The sequence below is a fragment of the Sparus aurata genome, chromosome 10 (genome assembly GCF_900880675.1).
Source record: "Sparus aurata chromosome 10, fSpaAur1.1, whole genome shotgun sequence".
NCBI lineage: Eukaryota > Metazoa > Chordata > Actinopteri > Spariformes > Sparidae > Sparus > Sparus aurata.
In genome coordinates, this window is record NC_044196.1 from 13,029,585 (window position 1) to 13,047,148 (window position 17,564).

The 17,564-nt window shown below is 41.2% G+C and overlaps 1 protein-coding gene across 2 annotated transcripts in view; it reads left to right on the forward strand.

Moving 5' to 3' along the window:
* The first annotated feature begins 4,402 nt into the window (after positions 1-4,402).
* Positions 4,403-17,564, forward strand: part of arhgap36 (Rho GTPase activating protein 36) — a 46,262-nt gene continuing 33,100 nt past the window's right edge. The window contains exon 1 of one of the 2 annotated variants that reach the window (XM_030431908.1): positions 4,403-4,421. Coding sequence is in view for 1 of the 2 variants with exons in the window: in XM_030431907.1 (XP_030287767.1) it covers positions 7,089-7,187 (99 nt within the window). In the remaining variant the exon portion in view is untranslated. Of the gene's footprint in view, positions 4,422-6,901; positions 7,188-17,564 lie in introns of those variants that run through there. The other variant, XM_030431907.1, reaches the window with a different exon arrangement.

Below are 17,564 nucleotides of genomic sequence, written 5' to 3' on the forward strand. Positions count from 1 at the left end.
ATTGAAGTTAAGTACTGGACGCTTAATTCTGCATTTGAATGTCTAAAACCGACCAGACTGTTATATATTTTATATATTTACTTCAGGTAACCGTGCGTTTTATTAGGTTCGCTACTTACGGGATTGGAAAGTTGGGGAAAGATCACTGCTGCAGTCAGGTTGATAAACAGGAGTGAAGATATATCCACTTTTTAATCCCAAAAGTTTACTAGTTAATCTCTGAGCTATCTTCCCGTTAGTAATCCAGAAACTCTATCCGGCGCTGAGCAGCAGAGCCCTCCACACACCACAAACATCTTTTGTTTTGTTTTGATAGAGAGCCCCCTGCTGGCAGAAGTTACGTATTGTGTGTTTAAGCAGCGCAACAGTGAGGAGGTGCGACTCATCACACCTGTCATAATGGGGGAACTTAGAGATCCCTCATCTCATCTATAAATGACTTTAACCGTTTCATTAGTGGCAAACATTACATTGTTTGTGCCTCATCCATCGTTAACTCGGGATCTCTGGGCTTTGCAGAAACTTGGACAAGCCGTATGGAGCCATTTTATCTAGTTTTAAAACATCCATTTCAACTGTTTAGGAGAAAGTTGCAAAGCTGTTTTTGTGCTGTGAAGCTCCAGAAATGTTTCAACCTGACTTTCTATCAGCATGAGGCCCCGAGGAGATAATGAGTTTAGCGAACTGTCCCTTTAAGTTGTATCTGTGTTCTCATGCTGTGGTAGCTGTGGGGAGGATGCTTGTTTTCATAATCAGCTGCACTCACTTCAGTGTTCACTGCAGAAACAAACTCACCTAATTACCTGTCCCTGTCTTCTCAGGGCTGTGTGTGTGTGCGTGTGTGTGTGTGTGTGTGTGTTCAGGTGGGCTCGATCACGTCTGCTTCTGCAAAGTGCTTCATGTTCCAGCTCCATAATGACATCCTCTCAGTTAATTGCTTCCTTCCTCCTTACAGCAGACTCACACATGAGCACAGAGTTTCTGTCTACTTTTTGCACTCTGGAGTCCCCAAGTGGATATTTAGAGTCAGTGCAGCCTGAAGTGAGAAGTTAAAATGACACAAATGACACGTAGAATCCTAGAAATCCTTATTATAATAAAATGTATTTATTTCACCTGGTAAATTCACCTTTTTTAATGTCTTAGATGTTCCATATTTAAACTTAATTGACAAGATTGAAGGTTTTTATTGTCTTTAAACAGAAAATATGATTATTTTCAACCAACTTCCTGTTTCAGTTCTCTGCTAACAAACTAAATCCATGTCAGATAAAATAGATAAATGCAAAAGGTTCCACCTGGAACTTTAATATTTACATGAATATATGTATGATAATATTTGCACTGATGCAGTCTTCCTTCAGCGCAGTGATACGGTTGGTGGTTGTTGTTCGGTACAGAAAATAGTTCCCACTTGAACCTGCTCACAACAAGCTTTGTGAGTTGATCTTGAATAACTGGATCACGATTTCTGGAAAGAGACCACGAGCTGAGTGACCTCTAATTCCATTAAAGGTGCATCACGTAGTTTTGGGGAAGACATTTTAATCAGAAGAGAAAATATCTTTATTGACAGATTTATCTCTAAACAAACACTTTGTTTTCATGACTCAATAAACAAACTGATCTTAAAGGACAGCACAGTTTCATGCTGTTTAACTTTGTTTGTATGTGGCGGACCCTGCCATCTTTCTATCTTCAAACATTATTGTTCTCTGATAACAACTTGTACTAAACTTCTGAGTTTGTACAATTACCTCATTAATATTGTAAATATTAAACTTCTAAGTTTGTATTTTCCTTCCGAAAACTACAGATTGCCCCTTTAAAAAGCAAGTTTATTTGTATAACACAGTTCAGACACGAGGTAACACAAAGTGCTGAACAAGAGCAACAAATATTACATTAAAAGACATTAAAAGTAAGAAGGAAGACATCAAGAAACAAAACATTGAAAATCTAAAAAAAAAAAAAAAAAAGCTAGAATAGAATAAGTTTTAACAAAGACAAGAGAATAAAAAGTCATAGTGCAGCTCAAGATATTAATCAAAGGTCTTCAAAAAGAGGTGAGAGTTGTTTTCTGTGTCTGTGATAGATATATGAACGTGGAAGTGGACCCACACACACACACACACATAGTCAACTAGAACCTGTTCAAATGGCTCACAAACAACCAGAATTGGATAAAGTGGAGCAAGAGGGATGGTTTGAATTGGCTTCCCAGCGACCTGACAAATGTGACAAGATTTACCATATCGCACCACATCATGCTTCAAACAAGGCCAGAAGAAGTGCCGCAAAATGTTGTTTTTACACCCAATTGACCGGTAAGGGGACCAATCATGTGCTAGTTTGAGAATTTCAGGACAATATGAAGCCGGGCCAACAATCTGATTTACCGCACTCCAGTCATCTGCTGCAGAGGCACTTGGTGGGTACCATTCACGCATCAGCATACCTTCACTAGCAAAATAATCCATCGGCAAGGTCTTAACTTCCTCTCCGTCTACTGCAGCTTCAAGCAACGGGGGACAGATCAGCAATCAGTTGTTCACAAGACAGGGGCAAATGGGTACGGTCTGGTAGAGCCATCCTTACTCCACTTATACATAGCTCGAGTAACGGAGCATGCAGCAAAGACCTTAGGAAACCTCCGAGCCAAAGCATCTGGGAACTGTCTGACCGAGACCGGCGTTACACCGGGCGTAACCAACACCTTCACAGCCAGATCATTCCCCATTAATATCAGGCAAACTCATCTCCCATCCACAGTCTGTAATGTTACAGAAGGCTCCCACATTAGGCCTTAAAGCCAACTTAACAATTATGATGATAGTATGATGAGGTTTAAATTGATTAGTGGTTGTTCTCAGGTCAAACAGCTTCCAGCAGCTGTTGAAGAAGCTGCAACTAATATCTATTTCAATATTTCTGTTGTCGTCCTTCTCAGATGTAGTTTGTGAAACAGCTGCAGCTCTTTATGCAGTCCACCATCATGGAGACAGTGAGACATTCACTGACATTAAGAAATACAAGAAGACAAGTTAGCTCGAGGCCCAACATCAGCCCTCAGCACAATATGATGACATGTGAAATGTTCAAACAGCCTCCAGCCGTCGGCCTGTTGACTGAAGCGTTGTCTCCTGAAAAACATTATGATTCTTAACATATGTCAACAGCTCCATGTAAATACATGCTAAGCCCTATTCTCACGGGACTAGTATTACCTGGGGCCCTCTAGTAATTTGTAATAATTGCCGTGTCGTCTGTGATCTTAATCCCATGCAAATCTGCCATGTCCGTAATTTGGAAAGTAAAAATTCCACCACAAATTACCTGCCATATTTTGCCAAACACAGAGGTCATCTCTGTGATTTGGGGTCAGGTTTTTTTTTAAGGTTTTTTTGTGTTTTCCGCGCCTTTTTCCCGGTCGACAATTATGGAGGCTGTTTTGGCAAGTATAAGTAGAAGTTTTGACAGCAAATAGGTGAAAATTCAGGAGGCTCATCTAGGTACACAGCATGGAGACCCATTCGCAGAAAGAGCAATCACGGCAGTACGCGGTAAGCGTAACTAACGTTAAGTAACGTTAGACGTGTCAATAAATCTTACCTAGAACAGTGCCAGTTCATCAAAATAGGGGCACTTAATGGGGGCTGATCCGGTCTTCTTGTTTTTGAGGCTCTCGCGGTACTTTCTTAGCAGGTAATCCAACCTTTCTTTACACTTGGTCCAATCTCCTGTACAGACAGGCATCAGAGCAAGAGACACTGAAGTACTCACGTAAAGTTCCTCCCAGTTGTACTTCAGAACACAACTTCAGTGAATTGTAATTTCGCTAATTTCGTCACTGGTCGTTGGATATTTTGACACAATGAGTTTCATCTTTCATGTAAATGATTATCAGTACCAAATATCAGTTTTCAGCCTGCTCGGTTTCTAATAATGGGTTATGGGCCCAGAAGAAGCCACACGGGTCCGGCCCTGTGGCCCACACCTGGTACTGCTGCTCTTTAACTTCAGGACTTGTTCTGAAGGTCTAAATGAAGGACAGATCCAAAGATCACTGGGTCTGTTTTTAATCTGTCACAAAGATTCACTTCATCTTTGAGACCTTGTATATGACCAGTCGTGTAGAACGAGTGGGAAAACCTTCAGAACCAGCACGTGTTGTAAACCGGTTCCTCCCTTGGATAACAGTTTCTCCCCTTCAGCTCTAAAGGGGATTTGCATGTTGGTCAATGACCAGGTCCTGTTTGCTTTCGCCAGCAGCAGTCAGGACTCAACAGGTGTTCTGCGAGGAGAGAAGCATAAATACCTGTTGTAGAGACGCTCTCAGCATCAGACGGTCTGCAGGTGGAAGACAGAAGAGAAGCTGAGAGAAGCCAACATGGTCCGACTGAGCCTCATCTTCCTCGGCCGTGAGTATCCTCTCAAACTCACTGACTGACTGAGTAAATGTACTTAGTTACTCTCCATGACTCTGTATGTGTCACTGGCTTTCGTCCTACATGTATGTTGTCATTTCTAATAATGATGTTGGTGCTGAAGGTGAACTGATGCCAGGTGATGATGTTCTGAACCCTCACAGGGTCCAGACACGTTCACACCTTCACAACAGCTTTGAGTCACAATAAAGACCGCTGATGATTTGGTGCTGGTGTTGTGTTACAGTGCTGTGTCATAGTGCTGTGTTACAGTATTGTGTTATTGCGATTTATGCGTAGGGGCTGCATTTTTCCAAATACGCTGCACTTTCGCAGCATAAATTGCTGATTTCCGCGCAAAATATGCGGGGCTTGCATGATTTCATAATCCCTGCATTTTAGTTGCAAAAAAGTCACATATATCTTCGCAGAAAGTTGAAAAATGTTGCGTTTACTTCACACAAGAGCAGCCATTTTCCCTTGTTGCCATGGGAACGTTATGAAGCGACGTAATTACGCGATGTGAACATCATCAAAAGCTGCAAACCCCGTGATGAAGTCATGATGAAGCCCGCAAATCAGTCTCATTTGCCAACAAAAAATCCTACTAGTTTCAAAAGCCTTAGAGTTGTAAGTATATTAGTGGTATGTCAATGTATGTTACAGTAAGAGATTGCACTTTGTGCATTGGAAGCACTTATTTTAACAGAAGATGTCTGTTTTGTATAGCTACCTCTGTAAAACACGAAGCACATTTTATTTTTTTATATTTTATTTATTAATTTTTACAGAACTTGTAGCATATTCCTTTTGTAAAGCTACAGAACTTTTTTGATTCATCAATGTTTTGTAAGTTTGAGCCATGCGTTTATTAAGGTCTGAAATAAAACAAGCTGAGAACTTAAATATTCCCAGCACTTTCTGTGATGTAGTATGCTGCTTATCATAGGAAGTAATAAGAAATGACTCTTTACATTAAGGTAGTAGCCTTGTGAGAACAGGGTGTTGGGGGAATCACTTTTTTTTCTCTTTTTCATCAAACCGCAGTTTTTTGCAAGTTCCCGCAATTTCATCGTATAAAATTGCATATATCCCACATATTCCATCGTATTATTTAAGAAAACGTGTCGCATAATCAAGGATTTTTCCCCACAACAATCACAAAAAAACTCTGCATTTTTCTGGAAGGACTGATAAGACACCAGAGGGTCACTGTGATGGGAAGAGATGATTGACAGCTGGTGTAAAGTATGTGACCTCCACTCTGTCAGAAACGTCTGAAAACTGCAGAGACACTTCAGGTGTTCTGTCCACGCTGCAGGTTTTATTCATCACCTGAGGCTAACATTAGCAGAGAATTAGCAACTGGCTGCTCACGGTCGACCCGACGCTCGCGGTCTTACTGAATTATTCATATTCGTGACTTAAACATGAACAAACAGGCGAGCAGAGAGCAGGTGAGCTGCAGGTGGCGGCAGCACCGAGGTTTCCTCCTGTAAAGGTTTCTGACCGTGTTCCTCTTCGAGTTTATATCAGCACTTTACGAAAAGGAAACAGACGTGAAATCAAATGTGACATGATTAAGAAGGTCTGTTTGATATATGGAGCATAATAACTGAACGCTGCTTCTCCGTGTTTAGTTTTGACACTCGGTGCTGAAAGCAGACCTGAACCTGACGACCTCAGAGGTCCGGACGGTTCAGAATGCTGCAGCAGATCAGAAATGTATCTTGGCCCCTAAACCATTCAGTGCTTTATTAATAATTATAGATTAAAGATAGTTAAAGATTACACATCTTCTCTGTAAACCACATTTACTGCGTGCTGGTTCAGCAGAGTGATTACTGTAACAGCCACGTAATAAAATGCCAGAATTTTAATTACATCACTCTCTACGCCGCCTGACACACACACACACACACACACACACACACACAGGGGGAAGGCTCTTTCATCAGGGCCAAACTACCAAGCCCCACTCTTCCTGTTTCTGACAGCAGAGAGCACGCCATGTTATCTGTGACACACACACACACACACCCATACACACACACGCACACACACACACACACACAGTGGTGGCCGAGGCTAGAACAGGAAGCACCGACAGCAATCTGCAATCAACATAAGAGTGACACGCAAAGAGCGAGATGAGAAACGAACTTCTGCTGCTGTTTAGAGAGCTCCTCTAATTAAAAAGAGGTTGCACAAATAAAGGTATTTAGAAAACAAAGAAGAAGAAGAAATGCACACCAAAGAAGAAGAAGAGACGTGAATAAAAACCTGTTTCACAGAGCCAAGGACGGGGGAAAGAAAAACAGAAACAGGAGATTGAATTGCACTGAAAGGGGAAAAAAGAGAGGAAGTGGAGCCAAAACAGAGAAAAAGGGAGGGATGTAGGGCCTGAAGTCATGTGTGGAGGAGGAAGAGGAGGGGGGGAGGGTGAGGAGGAGGGAGGAGTAACGTCAAGTGCAGGAGGGACGAGTGACGGCAGCAACATTAGAGAAGAGACGAGGCAGCAGAAGGAGGAGAGGACTGAAGGTTTCATTGAGATTTTTTATTCCTGATCGTCTGGAGTACCTGAGAGGACGAGAACACACACACACACACACACACACACACTATAATACACACACATATTAACACACACACTCCTCTCTGATGCTCCTGCCGGATGGACCGACGTCGCTCTCGTCCACGTCGTCTCCTCCACCTCCTGCAGACCGACCTGTACGAGCAGACATGCAGTTCTACTATGTGGTGGGTAACACGTGTGTGTGTGTGTGTGTGTGTTTACGTCTTCGCATATGCACATGTGTGTGTTTGTTTACTGTTTCTTGTTGCCGTGCAACCCCTGGCTTCTCATTTCTCGTTTTCTTTGTGGAATTTGCTGACAAGCCGTGAAAAATTGCTGCGAAATGAAAAATAGTAACAGCAGAAAATCTGATGTTTTCTGCTGAAGATGGTTGGATGTCATGAAGACAAAGTGGATTTTGTGACAGTTTCTGGGAGCGTGAAGCCAGAACTGTTCATTTCACCTTTTCAGAACTAACTTCAGTGATGAAAAGATGCTTTGAAATGGAAAAAGTACAAGAGAATATCACTTATTTCTACTTACACTGGTTGGATTTTCGAGAGACAAATGGGGCTTCTGGTGAAAGTTTCTGAAAATGGTAGATTCCACCTTTCTAAAACCCACTTTGTGGTGAAAAGATGCTTTGAAATGAAGGAACTGTGAAATAATTTCTGCTGTTTTTGCTAAAATTGGGAGATTATTCAAAAGAAACTGGGCTTTTAGTCAAAGTTGCTGAGTCAAAAACTGCTGATTTTACCTCAACCTTCAACTTCAGTGATGAAAACCTGCTGCGAAATTGAAAAATATAGCAGAACATTACTTACTCTAGCTTATTCTGGTTGATTTTTTGAAAGAAAACATGGCTTTTAGTGAAAGAATGTGTCAGATATTGTTGATTCCACCTTTTTGACACTCACTTTGTGATGAAAAGATGCTTTGTAATGAAGGAAATGTAGTATAATATCAGCTTTTCTTGCTAGAACTAATTGATTTTTATGACCAAAATGTTGTTTTAAGGGAAATACGCAGATGGGTTGAGAGGAAAACCGCATGTCACCTTTTCAAATACACTTTCCAAGATGCTGTGAAATTAAGAAAATATCAGTTTTTCTTTCTAAAACTAGCAATGTTAGGATGAAAAGACAGCTTTCAGTGATCATTTCTGATGGCTTGAAGTAAAAATTGTGGATTGCACCTCTTTAGAATCCGCTTCATGATGAAGAGACGCTGTTAAATGCAGAAAATATGAAGAATATCAGTTGTTTCTGATAAAAGTGGTTTTCTTTGGGTGAAATATTTGACAGATTGAGGTGAAAGCTGTGGATTTAGTCCACTTCAGTCATGAGTGGATTTATATTCACAGCTGTAAAGAGCCTGACGGTGGTAACATAAAGGTCTCTTATTCAACAGGTTTATCAGTCGCATGCGACAGTCTGCAGCTCTTTGATCCTCCACGTTTTTATAGCACCGTCATTAAACTCAGCTGAACTTATTCCCCAGCAATCATAAATTATTCCATGAATAATTCTCCAACTGCGCGCCGCAACACCCGACATAATTCCTCCAAAATTAAAAAGTCAAATCACTTCGTTCTTGGCGTGTGAATATCTTAAATGTGCTCCATCTGAATTGTTTTCATAGTCGCGGCCCCGAAACACCAAAAAAGATCTAATCTGTTGCTCAACGGCTCGGCAGGCGTGGAAATAAGTTAGAAAGAAAGAAAGAATGAAAGAAAGAAAGAAAGAAGGAAGGAGGAAAGAAGGAAAGAAAAAGAAGGAAGGAAGAAGGAAAGAAAGAAAGAAAGAAAGAAAGAAAGAAAGAAAGAAAGAAAGAAAGAAAGAAAGAAAGAAGTGGTCGGTGTTTTGCAGTTTCATGGAAACCTGGAGTAAATTTCAAGCTTGTGATTGTTCCCCAATTTGTCTCGCCTGTACGCTCCCTCATGTATGAAAACATGAAACTACAGTAAAGGAAGATAATGGAACTACAACTGCAACTTAATTTGATGATGTCATTTAAATGAGAAACATGTTTTATGTATTAAACTAACTGTGGTCCGTCTCTGTTGTGCAGACAGCTGGGAATCTATTAATATGACTTCATGTATCTCTACTTCTTCCTTTAAACTTCTCCTCTTTGTGTTTCTTCCTTGTTTTCAGTGACACAATACAGCACAGATCACATTCAGTCTGATAAATGATAGCTCATACTTACCATCAGATGCCCCCCTGCAGCCTGTCAACCCTCACTGTAATGTGCTCTGACCTGCTGTGGATTAACGTTATTAATGGCACTGCGGCACAAATGTTTCATCAGAGGGAAACTCAACACCAGCAATGCAGAACCTACTCAAAATCACTTTAAAGCTGCATTAATCTATACTTCATTACATAGGCAATGGATCAAAAGACTGTGTGTGATGTCAAAGGTGTTCGGTAACGTATTCCCAATCATAGCGTTGCGTGCAGGCAGTCTCGGATATACAAGCAAACACTCCACGCATACGACTTTTCTTGTGAATGTTGCCAAATTAGTCGATTTTAAAACTCTCTCTCTCTCCAGAAAGGATCAACTCTACTCAGAAGATCTGTAATTCTGTTACAGCAGCAGCTGGCAGCTCTCAGCTCATACTTTGCATTTCTAGTTTGACAGTTTGATATTTTTTTTATTGCTGCAGATACAAAACAGACTGACGTGACCAACTCTTCTGGCAGAAATAACAGAATCTGATATCAGGAATTCTGTTCAGTGATCATCAGAAAATTCAACAGGAAATGTTTTGGGTCCGTTTTCTCTAATGTGTTTTTCTGTTCTCTTGAGGCAGGGTCAGATTGAGTCCAACTAAAATTACAATTCAGGTTATAGTAAACTCAGTGTAAGACGGGGCGATAGACACTTTTATTCAGGGGACTGGAGTTCATATCGTCAACAGAAATTGTTTTTAAGATGTTGCATTGGACATAAGATACATGACATTCATCAAAGGTAGTCTGAGTTTCTGCAGAATCTCAGGGTCCAAGTTAAAAACATTGCATGCAATGTCACATTAGACTTTGAAAATAAGGCTTGCTGACAAACAGTTTACATGGTAACATATGACTTTTGGATTGTTATTTATATTGTCAAAAAGGTCACAGTTTGGTGAGCTTTAGGCCCAAAGCCACTAGCTTAGGTTTAGGCTCCAAAATTACTTGGATAGGTTTAGACACCAAAACCACTAGGTTAGGTTAAGGCACCAAAACTACCTGGTTAGGTTTAGACACCAAAACTACGTAGTTAGGTTTAAGCTCAAAACTGTTTGGTTAGGTTTACGTACCAAAACTACTTGGTTAGGTTGAGACACCAAAACTACCTGGTTAGGTTAAGACACCAAAACTACTTGGTTAAGTTTAGGCTCAAAACTACTTGGTTAGGTTTACGTACCAAAACTACCTGGTTAGGTTAAGACACCAAAACCATTAGGTTAGGTTTATGTACCAAAACTACTGGGTTAGGTTTAGGCTCAAAACTACGTAGTTAGGTTTAGGCTCAAAACTATTTGGTTAGGTTTACGTACCAAAACTACTTGGTTAGGTTTACGTACCAAAACTACTTGGTTAGGTTGAGACACCAAAACTACCTGGTTAGGTTAAGACACCAAAACCATTAGGTTAGGTTTAGACACCAAAACTACGTAGTTAAGTTTAGGCTCAAAACTACTTGGTTAGGTTTAGACACCAAAACTACGTAGTTAGGGTTTAGGCTCAAAACTACTTGGTTAGGTTGAGACACCAAAACTACCTGGTTAGGTTTAGACACCAAAACCATTAGGTTAGCTTTAGACACCAAAACTACGTAGTTAGGTTTAGGCTCAAAACTACTTGGTTAGGTTTAGACACCAAAACTACGTAGTTAGGTTTAGGCTCAAAACTACTTGGTTAGGTTTACGTACAAAAACTACTTGGTTAGGTCGAGACACCAAAACTACCTGGTTAAGTTAAGACACCAAAACCACTTGGTTAGGTTTAGGAAAAGATCCTACTTTGGGATACAATAAGTATGTCCAGTCTTATCACTTTGTCAAGTCACATAACGTACACAACTTAATTTACCTACATAAACTTCATTATGTAGCAGAACTTAAATCACTCATGACTCACAAACAGGACGCAAGTTTTAGTCTCTGTCCCTAAAATGGAAAAGTACGAGGTACAAAGGCCAACCCCCTTAAATTGTCCTGAAGTCCTGCAAGTTGTGAAATGTACTTAGTTACATTCCAACACTGCATGGTGCTGTGCTCAATTAAGCTGAAAACACTATCTGTTACTGTTGTCAAACTGTGGTACATTTTTGTAGCCATCATTCTTTGGCCACGTCTGATAAAACCACGTCCAGCCAAATCTTAATGTTGATAGCAAGAATTTATCTCCCTGTTTTTACTTCCTGTCAGACATTACCAGACAGCTGCATCACTTTTCTCTCAAACTATTATTTCTGCATCTGCCCGTCTGTCATCTCCTGTTTCACTCTCAGCCTCTCTCTGCTGTTCCCCCATCTGTCTCCGCTGCCTCTGCCACGGTTCTGTGCAGCTTGTTTGGCTCAATCATATTTCTTGCTTGTCTTTTTGATTTGTGGGATGCGAGGCTGGAACTTTATTTGGCTCCACGGTGCGGCCAAATCCCATTAAAGTGAAAGACTGGGTCGTATTGATGCCCTGGACGCTGCGGTGGTGACGTCTGCACCTTATGCAGTCGCTGGTGAAGCTGTTGGTGTCGGTTATCATGCTGTTGTTTGTGAGGTTATCGAGTGTCAAGTAAAGGTAGAAGATACTTGATTTACTAGTGATCCATCTGTGCTGTAGTTACCGATTTAAATGCAGATGAGTTAAAGTTAAAGGGTCAGTTCTGCTAAATTAACAAAATACATTAATGTAACATTAAGGTGTGCAGATCATTTTGGTTCAGCAGACATTATTTGTTTTCAATTCTTAATTCTTTTCCATTCTGTACACGTCATATAGCTAGATTCAGGAGGTGAAGGGGGTCCGTAGTTGTTGTTGTTGTCATGATTTTCATAATTGTACCATTGATTCTTCCATGTCTGCTAAATGATTTCGTCTGTGTCTGATGAACCATCCAAAAATATGTTTACAAACTAAAAACTTTACTGCTGTTTTAACTGATACTACTAAGAAATATCCTCAAATAATTGGAGCAACAGGGATGTTGTTTTCGAGAAAGACAAGTTGAGTTGAATTATGTATTTTTTAAAAAGGTGCTAAATGGACTTTAAGGTGAAAATGCAACCTATCACCTGAAGTAAGCTGGCAATGTACAAATATGTCCGCAAACTACAGGATACAGTTGCAACTTTATGTTTCTGCGGCTTTAGTTTTCAATTTCAGGTCGTGACAGAGTTTATGTTCTGGTTAGGTTAAGGTACATATAAATGCAAATACATGTTTTTTTCCATCACCTCAGACACAGCTGGAAATCGTCCCAGTGTTTTGAAATGCAGTCTCCAGTGTCGAAACACCACCATCACCTCCATCGCCTGACTTGTAGCTGTAGTCGTCTCATAGAGGCCAACATGAAGTGTGAACGTGATCTGACATGTGTGTTCATCCGTTTATCCGTGGGAAAACCCCAACATTGTTTTCTGACTGTTTGGTAAATGTTGTTTGAAAGCTCCAGTTTGTAGTCTCATTCCCAACTTTTCAAAGTTGTAAATCGACAGTGTTTGACTAAAAACAACGACTTTTTTTTACAAAGTGGACCTTTAAAGGTTTAGAATGAACTTTGAACCTCAACTTTCTACCTCAACATGGACAAGAAGACCCCAAAATTCAAATTTTAGTATATACAGTCCATGAATGACAACAGTTACTATGTGGACCTTAAAGGAGACCTATCATGCTTTTTGATTTTTTTCTTGTTCTTCAGTGTTTCACATTTACTCTTGTGCATGTTAAAGATCTTCACCACTCCACGCCAACAGCAGCTCTTCTCTCCCACAGAAATCACTGCTCCTGAACGCTTCGTCAGTAGTCCCGCCTTTGATTCTGCGACCTTGTGACATCACACTTCATCACCATGTCACACATTTGTATAACTTATGCCTAGCCCAGCTGTTCTGTTGTTGTTAGCGATGCTGGCTCAGGCGTGTGTGAGCTGACCAATCAGAGCAGAGGAGGAGGGGCCTTAAAGAGGCAGGAGTGTTTCAGGCAGAGCTGCAGCACTGGACAGATTGTTACAGATGTGTTTTCTTTTGGCATTAAAGCATGTAAACCTGTTCCAGTAGTGACCCAACATTAAATGATGAACCTTAGCCATAATATGTCTCCTTTAAGGTTGTTGTTTTGTCAGCTTCTGTGACCAAAGAGCAAAAGCAGATATCAAAAACCAAAAGAAGACCGGCCGGGATGACTCAGGAAATATGTGCTTGTATAATTTAGGTGAACTGTGATCGTTGAGTCTTTAAAGGCAGCCAAAGATCTTCTATTTAATCAGGATTACTGTCAACTTTAATCTACTTCAGCATCTCTCCTGTTGATTTATTAGCGCCTCCTACTTGGCTGCTGTCCAGTCATATGCTCTCTTCATCCATCAATCGTCCAATAAGTTTAAAATCCCCACAAGACAACGCCCTCCTGGCTCACAGCAGCCAATCTGGAAGGCCATCAGCCCAAGTAGCTGCAGGTGTAAAGGTGCTTTTAGCCAAAATTCACCACCACCACCACCACCACCAGCAGCATTACGATGCTATCTAAAACTGATGATGTTGCTCTCCGTGCCAAAAAATCACCTGCATGCGAACAGCAACAAGCCTTTACACCACTCAAACCATCCGTCCTGACTGCATGAGATTACTGTTCGCAGAAAAGCAGCAAGAGATAAGAGAGGAGGAAGCTCGTCGTTGTCATACGAGCAATCTCCCCCATGTTTCCTGTCCTGCTCTGCTTTGACAAAGTATGAAATGAAAAAGGAAAAAGAGTTGACAACCCCCCCCCCCCTCAACTAGACATTTTAGGCCTGCAATGGAGAGCGGTGAGGATGTATTCAAACTTTAATCCCTCTTTCTCTCTCGATACGTTTGTTAGTCGATTTGCTTATTGTTATTCTGGCTCCGCTTAGAGTGAGAAAATGTGATTATATCTGCAGCTCTGCCACAGAAAAACCCGATATTCAGCATGACTGAGAGCGTGTAAGACAAATTCTCTCCTCTTTACTCAACAGAATTAATAATTTTATCCATATTACACAAGGTTACAGCAGTGAAACAAACGGAAATCGCTCAAATAAATGAGACTGCTGGAAAGTAATAAAACCAGAACAAGGAATAAAACAATAAAACTGTAAAACATACAAATTAAACTTGTTAAAGACGTAGTTAAAGAAGAAAAGAGGCTTCTTTTCCTGTTTCTCTCACTATCAACCACTTTATTTTTTGTCTTTTATGAATAAAGTCTTAATATTGAATCACTAAAAGCATCTGGAGGGAGTATTTTCCACTTTAACTCCAAGAGGATGGTGTGTTTTCTGCACCCGATAGCATTTCATTTAGCTCTTAGCTGCGTATCGTGTGACTTATTTCTCCAAATATGTGTATTTGTGGTTCGTACTTTATGAAATCAAACGATCTGCAGTGGAAATATGCATGTGTGAGATGATTTATCCTGCTGCTCAGGACGTCTTGGATGCTACAGTCAGTAACGAGCTCCACATGTCACGAGAAGGAAGCTAAAGATGAAGGCCATGAAGTGTGTAAGGTGCTGAGGATTTAGAGGATCTAGAGGAGGAGGAGGAGGAGGGCGAGGCCGTCGGTGATGAAAGCCGAGATGAAGCAGGGGTTTTGTGTTTTCGAACCCCCAGGCAGCGGGGATCTGGAGCCACATGTGTCCCTGCTGGTTTAGGATCAGATCCCACCTCGACCTGGTCTCCGGTGTCACCACCAGCCGGTCTCTGGTTTCCCCACAGACTCAGAGTGAGGCGTTCATTTCTGTTTTGTTTTTTTACAGTAACACAAGGATTGAAGCACAATGAAAGTCAGTGCTGCAAAGGTAGGACTCACTTTGTACAATCTTTAATCTGAACATGTGGGTTCTATATCGAGGGGCGTCGGTTAAAGTGGTGTGATACTCGGATGGCTGTTATTTGTCTGCGTGTGTTGTTTTTTTTTTGGGGGTAAACTTCGAGCTCTATCTCGTCTTACTGAATTAATTTTGAAATCAGCTATCTGTGTCTAATGCTCGAACAGAAATGTGGAAAACAATGTCAGGGTTTTCCTCCCCCTGCATCCTCAAATCGTCAACAGAAGGAATTTAAAATGAGGAAACTGATAAGTCAGATTTAACTCCGTTGCTTCTCTTTCACCGAGATAAAAAAATCCCATGAAAATCCCCCAAACCTGCCATGTGTTGGTGCATCTCTTAAAGGAGCAGTTCACTCCAAAAAATGAGAATTTGAGTCACGATCTCCTCACCAACATGCTGATGAAAAGTCGGGAAGTTTCTCGTGTCGTGTTTGAAGCCGAGTGTCTGGAAGTTCCAAAGATCCCACACTGATTTAAAAAGATGTTATTTACACTCTTGACGTGTGGTCAGTTCACACTTCTGGCTTAGCAGCTACAGTGAAGACCTCAGCTTCAACAAAGGGTGTAAATGCAAAGGAAGAAGTGGTTCGGTCGTTGGGGGACTATTTTCATCTGCGGATTAACACACACGTGGGGCTGTAGTGAGTGTTTCCAGTGAAGGTGTGACTCACCGATGTGTTTTTTTAATAGTTGTTGGACAACAGTGGAACAAATGAAGGGGATATGTGTCGGATTTTGATCTTTTTCATTTTTCCCAGCATCGTCCTGAAGATATAAATAAATAATAAAATGCAGTGTGTTTAGCGTGCAACAACAAGTCCAGTGAGGTTTTGGCTATTTAATGCTAATGGAGTATTTTTGCAGACACACATTAACATCCTGGATTCTGATGAAAACAGAGCTGACATCAGTGTGTTTGAGATCAAATATGCGCTTTAATGTCCTCCAAAATGAATCTGATGCTGGTTCAAACTTCCTGCTGTTCCTCTCTGCTCCCCTTTATTAAATGCAACCCTCGTTATTTCATGATTCCCTAAATGTCACCAAGTTTAAACCACTGGAGTCATTTAAATGTAAATTGTTTTTAGTTGTATAATATCTGTGATAGATGAAAGAGGAGAGGCTGCATGCTGGATGACAGAAGTCTCTCCAGGACCCTTGTTTTTTTTTTTTAATCTCCTCCCAGTTTTTCCATCATTTCACGCTGCTGTCGGACACAAAAATAGCTCCTGTACTTTACTCTCTGTTTCCCCACGATGCCTTCAAGGTTTCCGCTGCATCTGGTGCATTCAGCGGTCCACTCTGTGTGTATGTGTGTGTGTGTGTGTGTGGCTGCAGTGGTTGGTGGTGCCTTCAGGGTGTCGGTGTGTAATCTCCCATCAGTCGTGCTCACAGTTATATAAGCAGCGGGTGCTTCCAGCTGCAGGTTCACTGCACAGACCGGGAACAGAATCGTTTGTTGTGAATTACTGGGAGAAGTGGAGTGACTGTTAATGGACTCGACTCTGAACAGAAGCACTCAGTAAATTACTTTGCTCACGGTGGTGGTGGTGTTAGATTTTAATGAACAGTGTATGTCAGCGTAATATAACCGTTCAGCCGGTGTGGGACGGAGGGGAAGTGGTCCTGTATGTTGAGCTTTAAAGACACTAATCATATAGAAACACATGTTATGTAACATGCTTTATTAGTTAGTAACACTTAACAGGGGACAAAACATTTTGAGTGTATACTAATCACAAGGAGCTATCAGCTAGATAACTATTAGTTAATGAGTAGCTCCTAATCCAACATTTAGAGTGATCAGTCAATGATTAATGTGCGAAGGAACAGATCAAGAGTCATTAATGGCTCCAGAAGAAACTGCATGTGCCTCCAGCGATGTCTCACTAGGTAGCTTTCAGTTGCATTGTGGGTAATGTAGGCAAAAGGTTTTGAAAAGCAGTCCACTGATCACACTTCCTGTGTCTCAATTCAGGGTCTGCATCCTTCGAAGGACCCGGCCTTTGCAGTTTTTGTCAGCTGTTGTTAAATGTGACGGTCTAGCCCTTGGAGCGTTTATCGGTTGCGTCACCAGATGTTTTACCCTTATGTCACGATTCTTTGCCGCCCAGGCCCGCAAAAGTGACGATCTACGCCCAAGATGTCGCCATGTAGCGGTGCATCCTCCAAAAATAGGTAAAAGAAGGCCATATTTGTGGGCTGCATTTGGAGGAGCCTTCGAATTTTGATATCCTTCACGTGGCGTTGTGACGCCTTCAAATGCTCCTCTGAAGGATGCAGACTCTGAATTGAGACACAGGAATTGTTGGACTCAAAAGATCAGAATTATTACAGCAGAATCTTCCTTTTCAAGACTTGTCGCCTACATTACCCACAATGCAATGTTGAGTGACATCACTGGAGGCATTTTGCAGACCATATACAGCTTTCTCTGGAGCCACAAAAGGCTTATACAACTTTCTTTCTTCGTGCAGCAGTACTTACCTTGACCT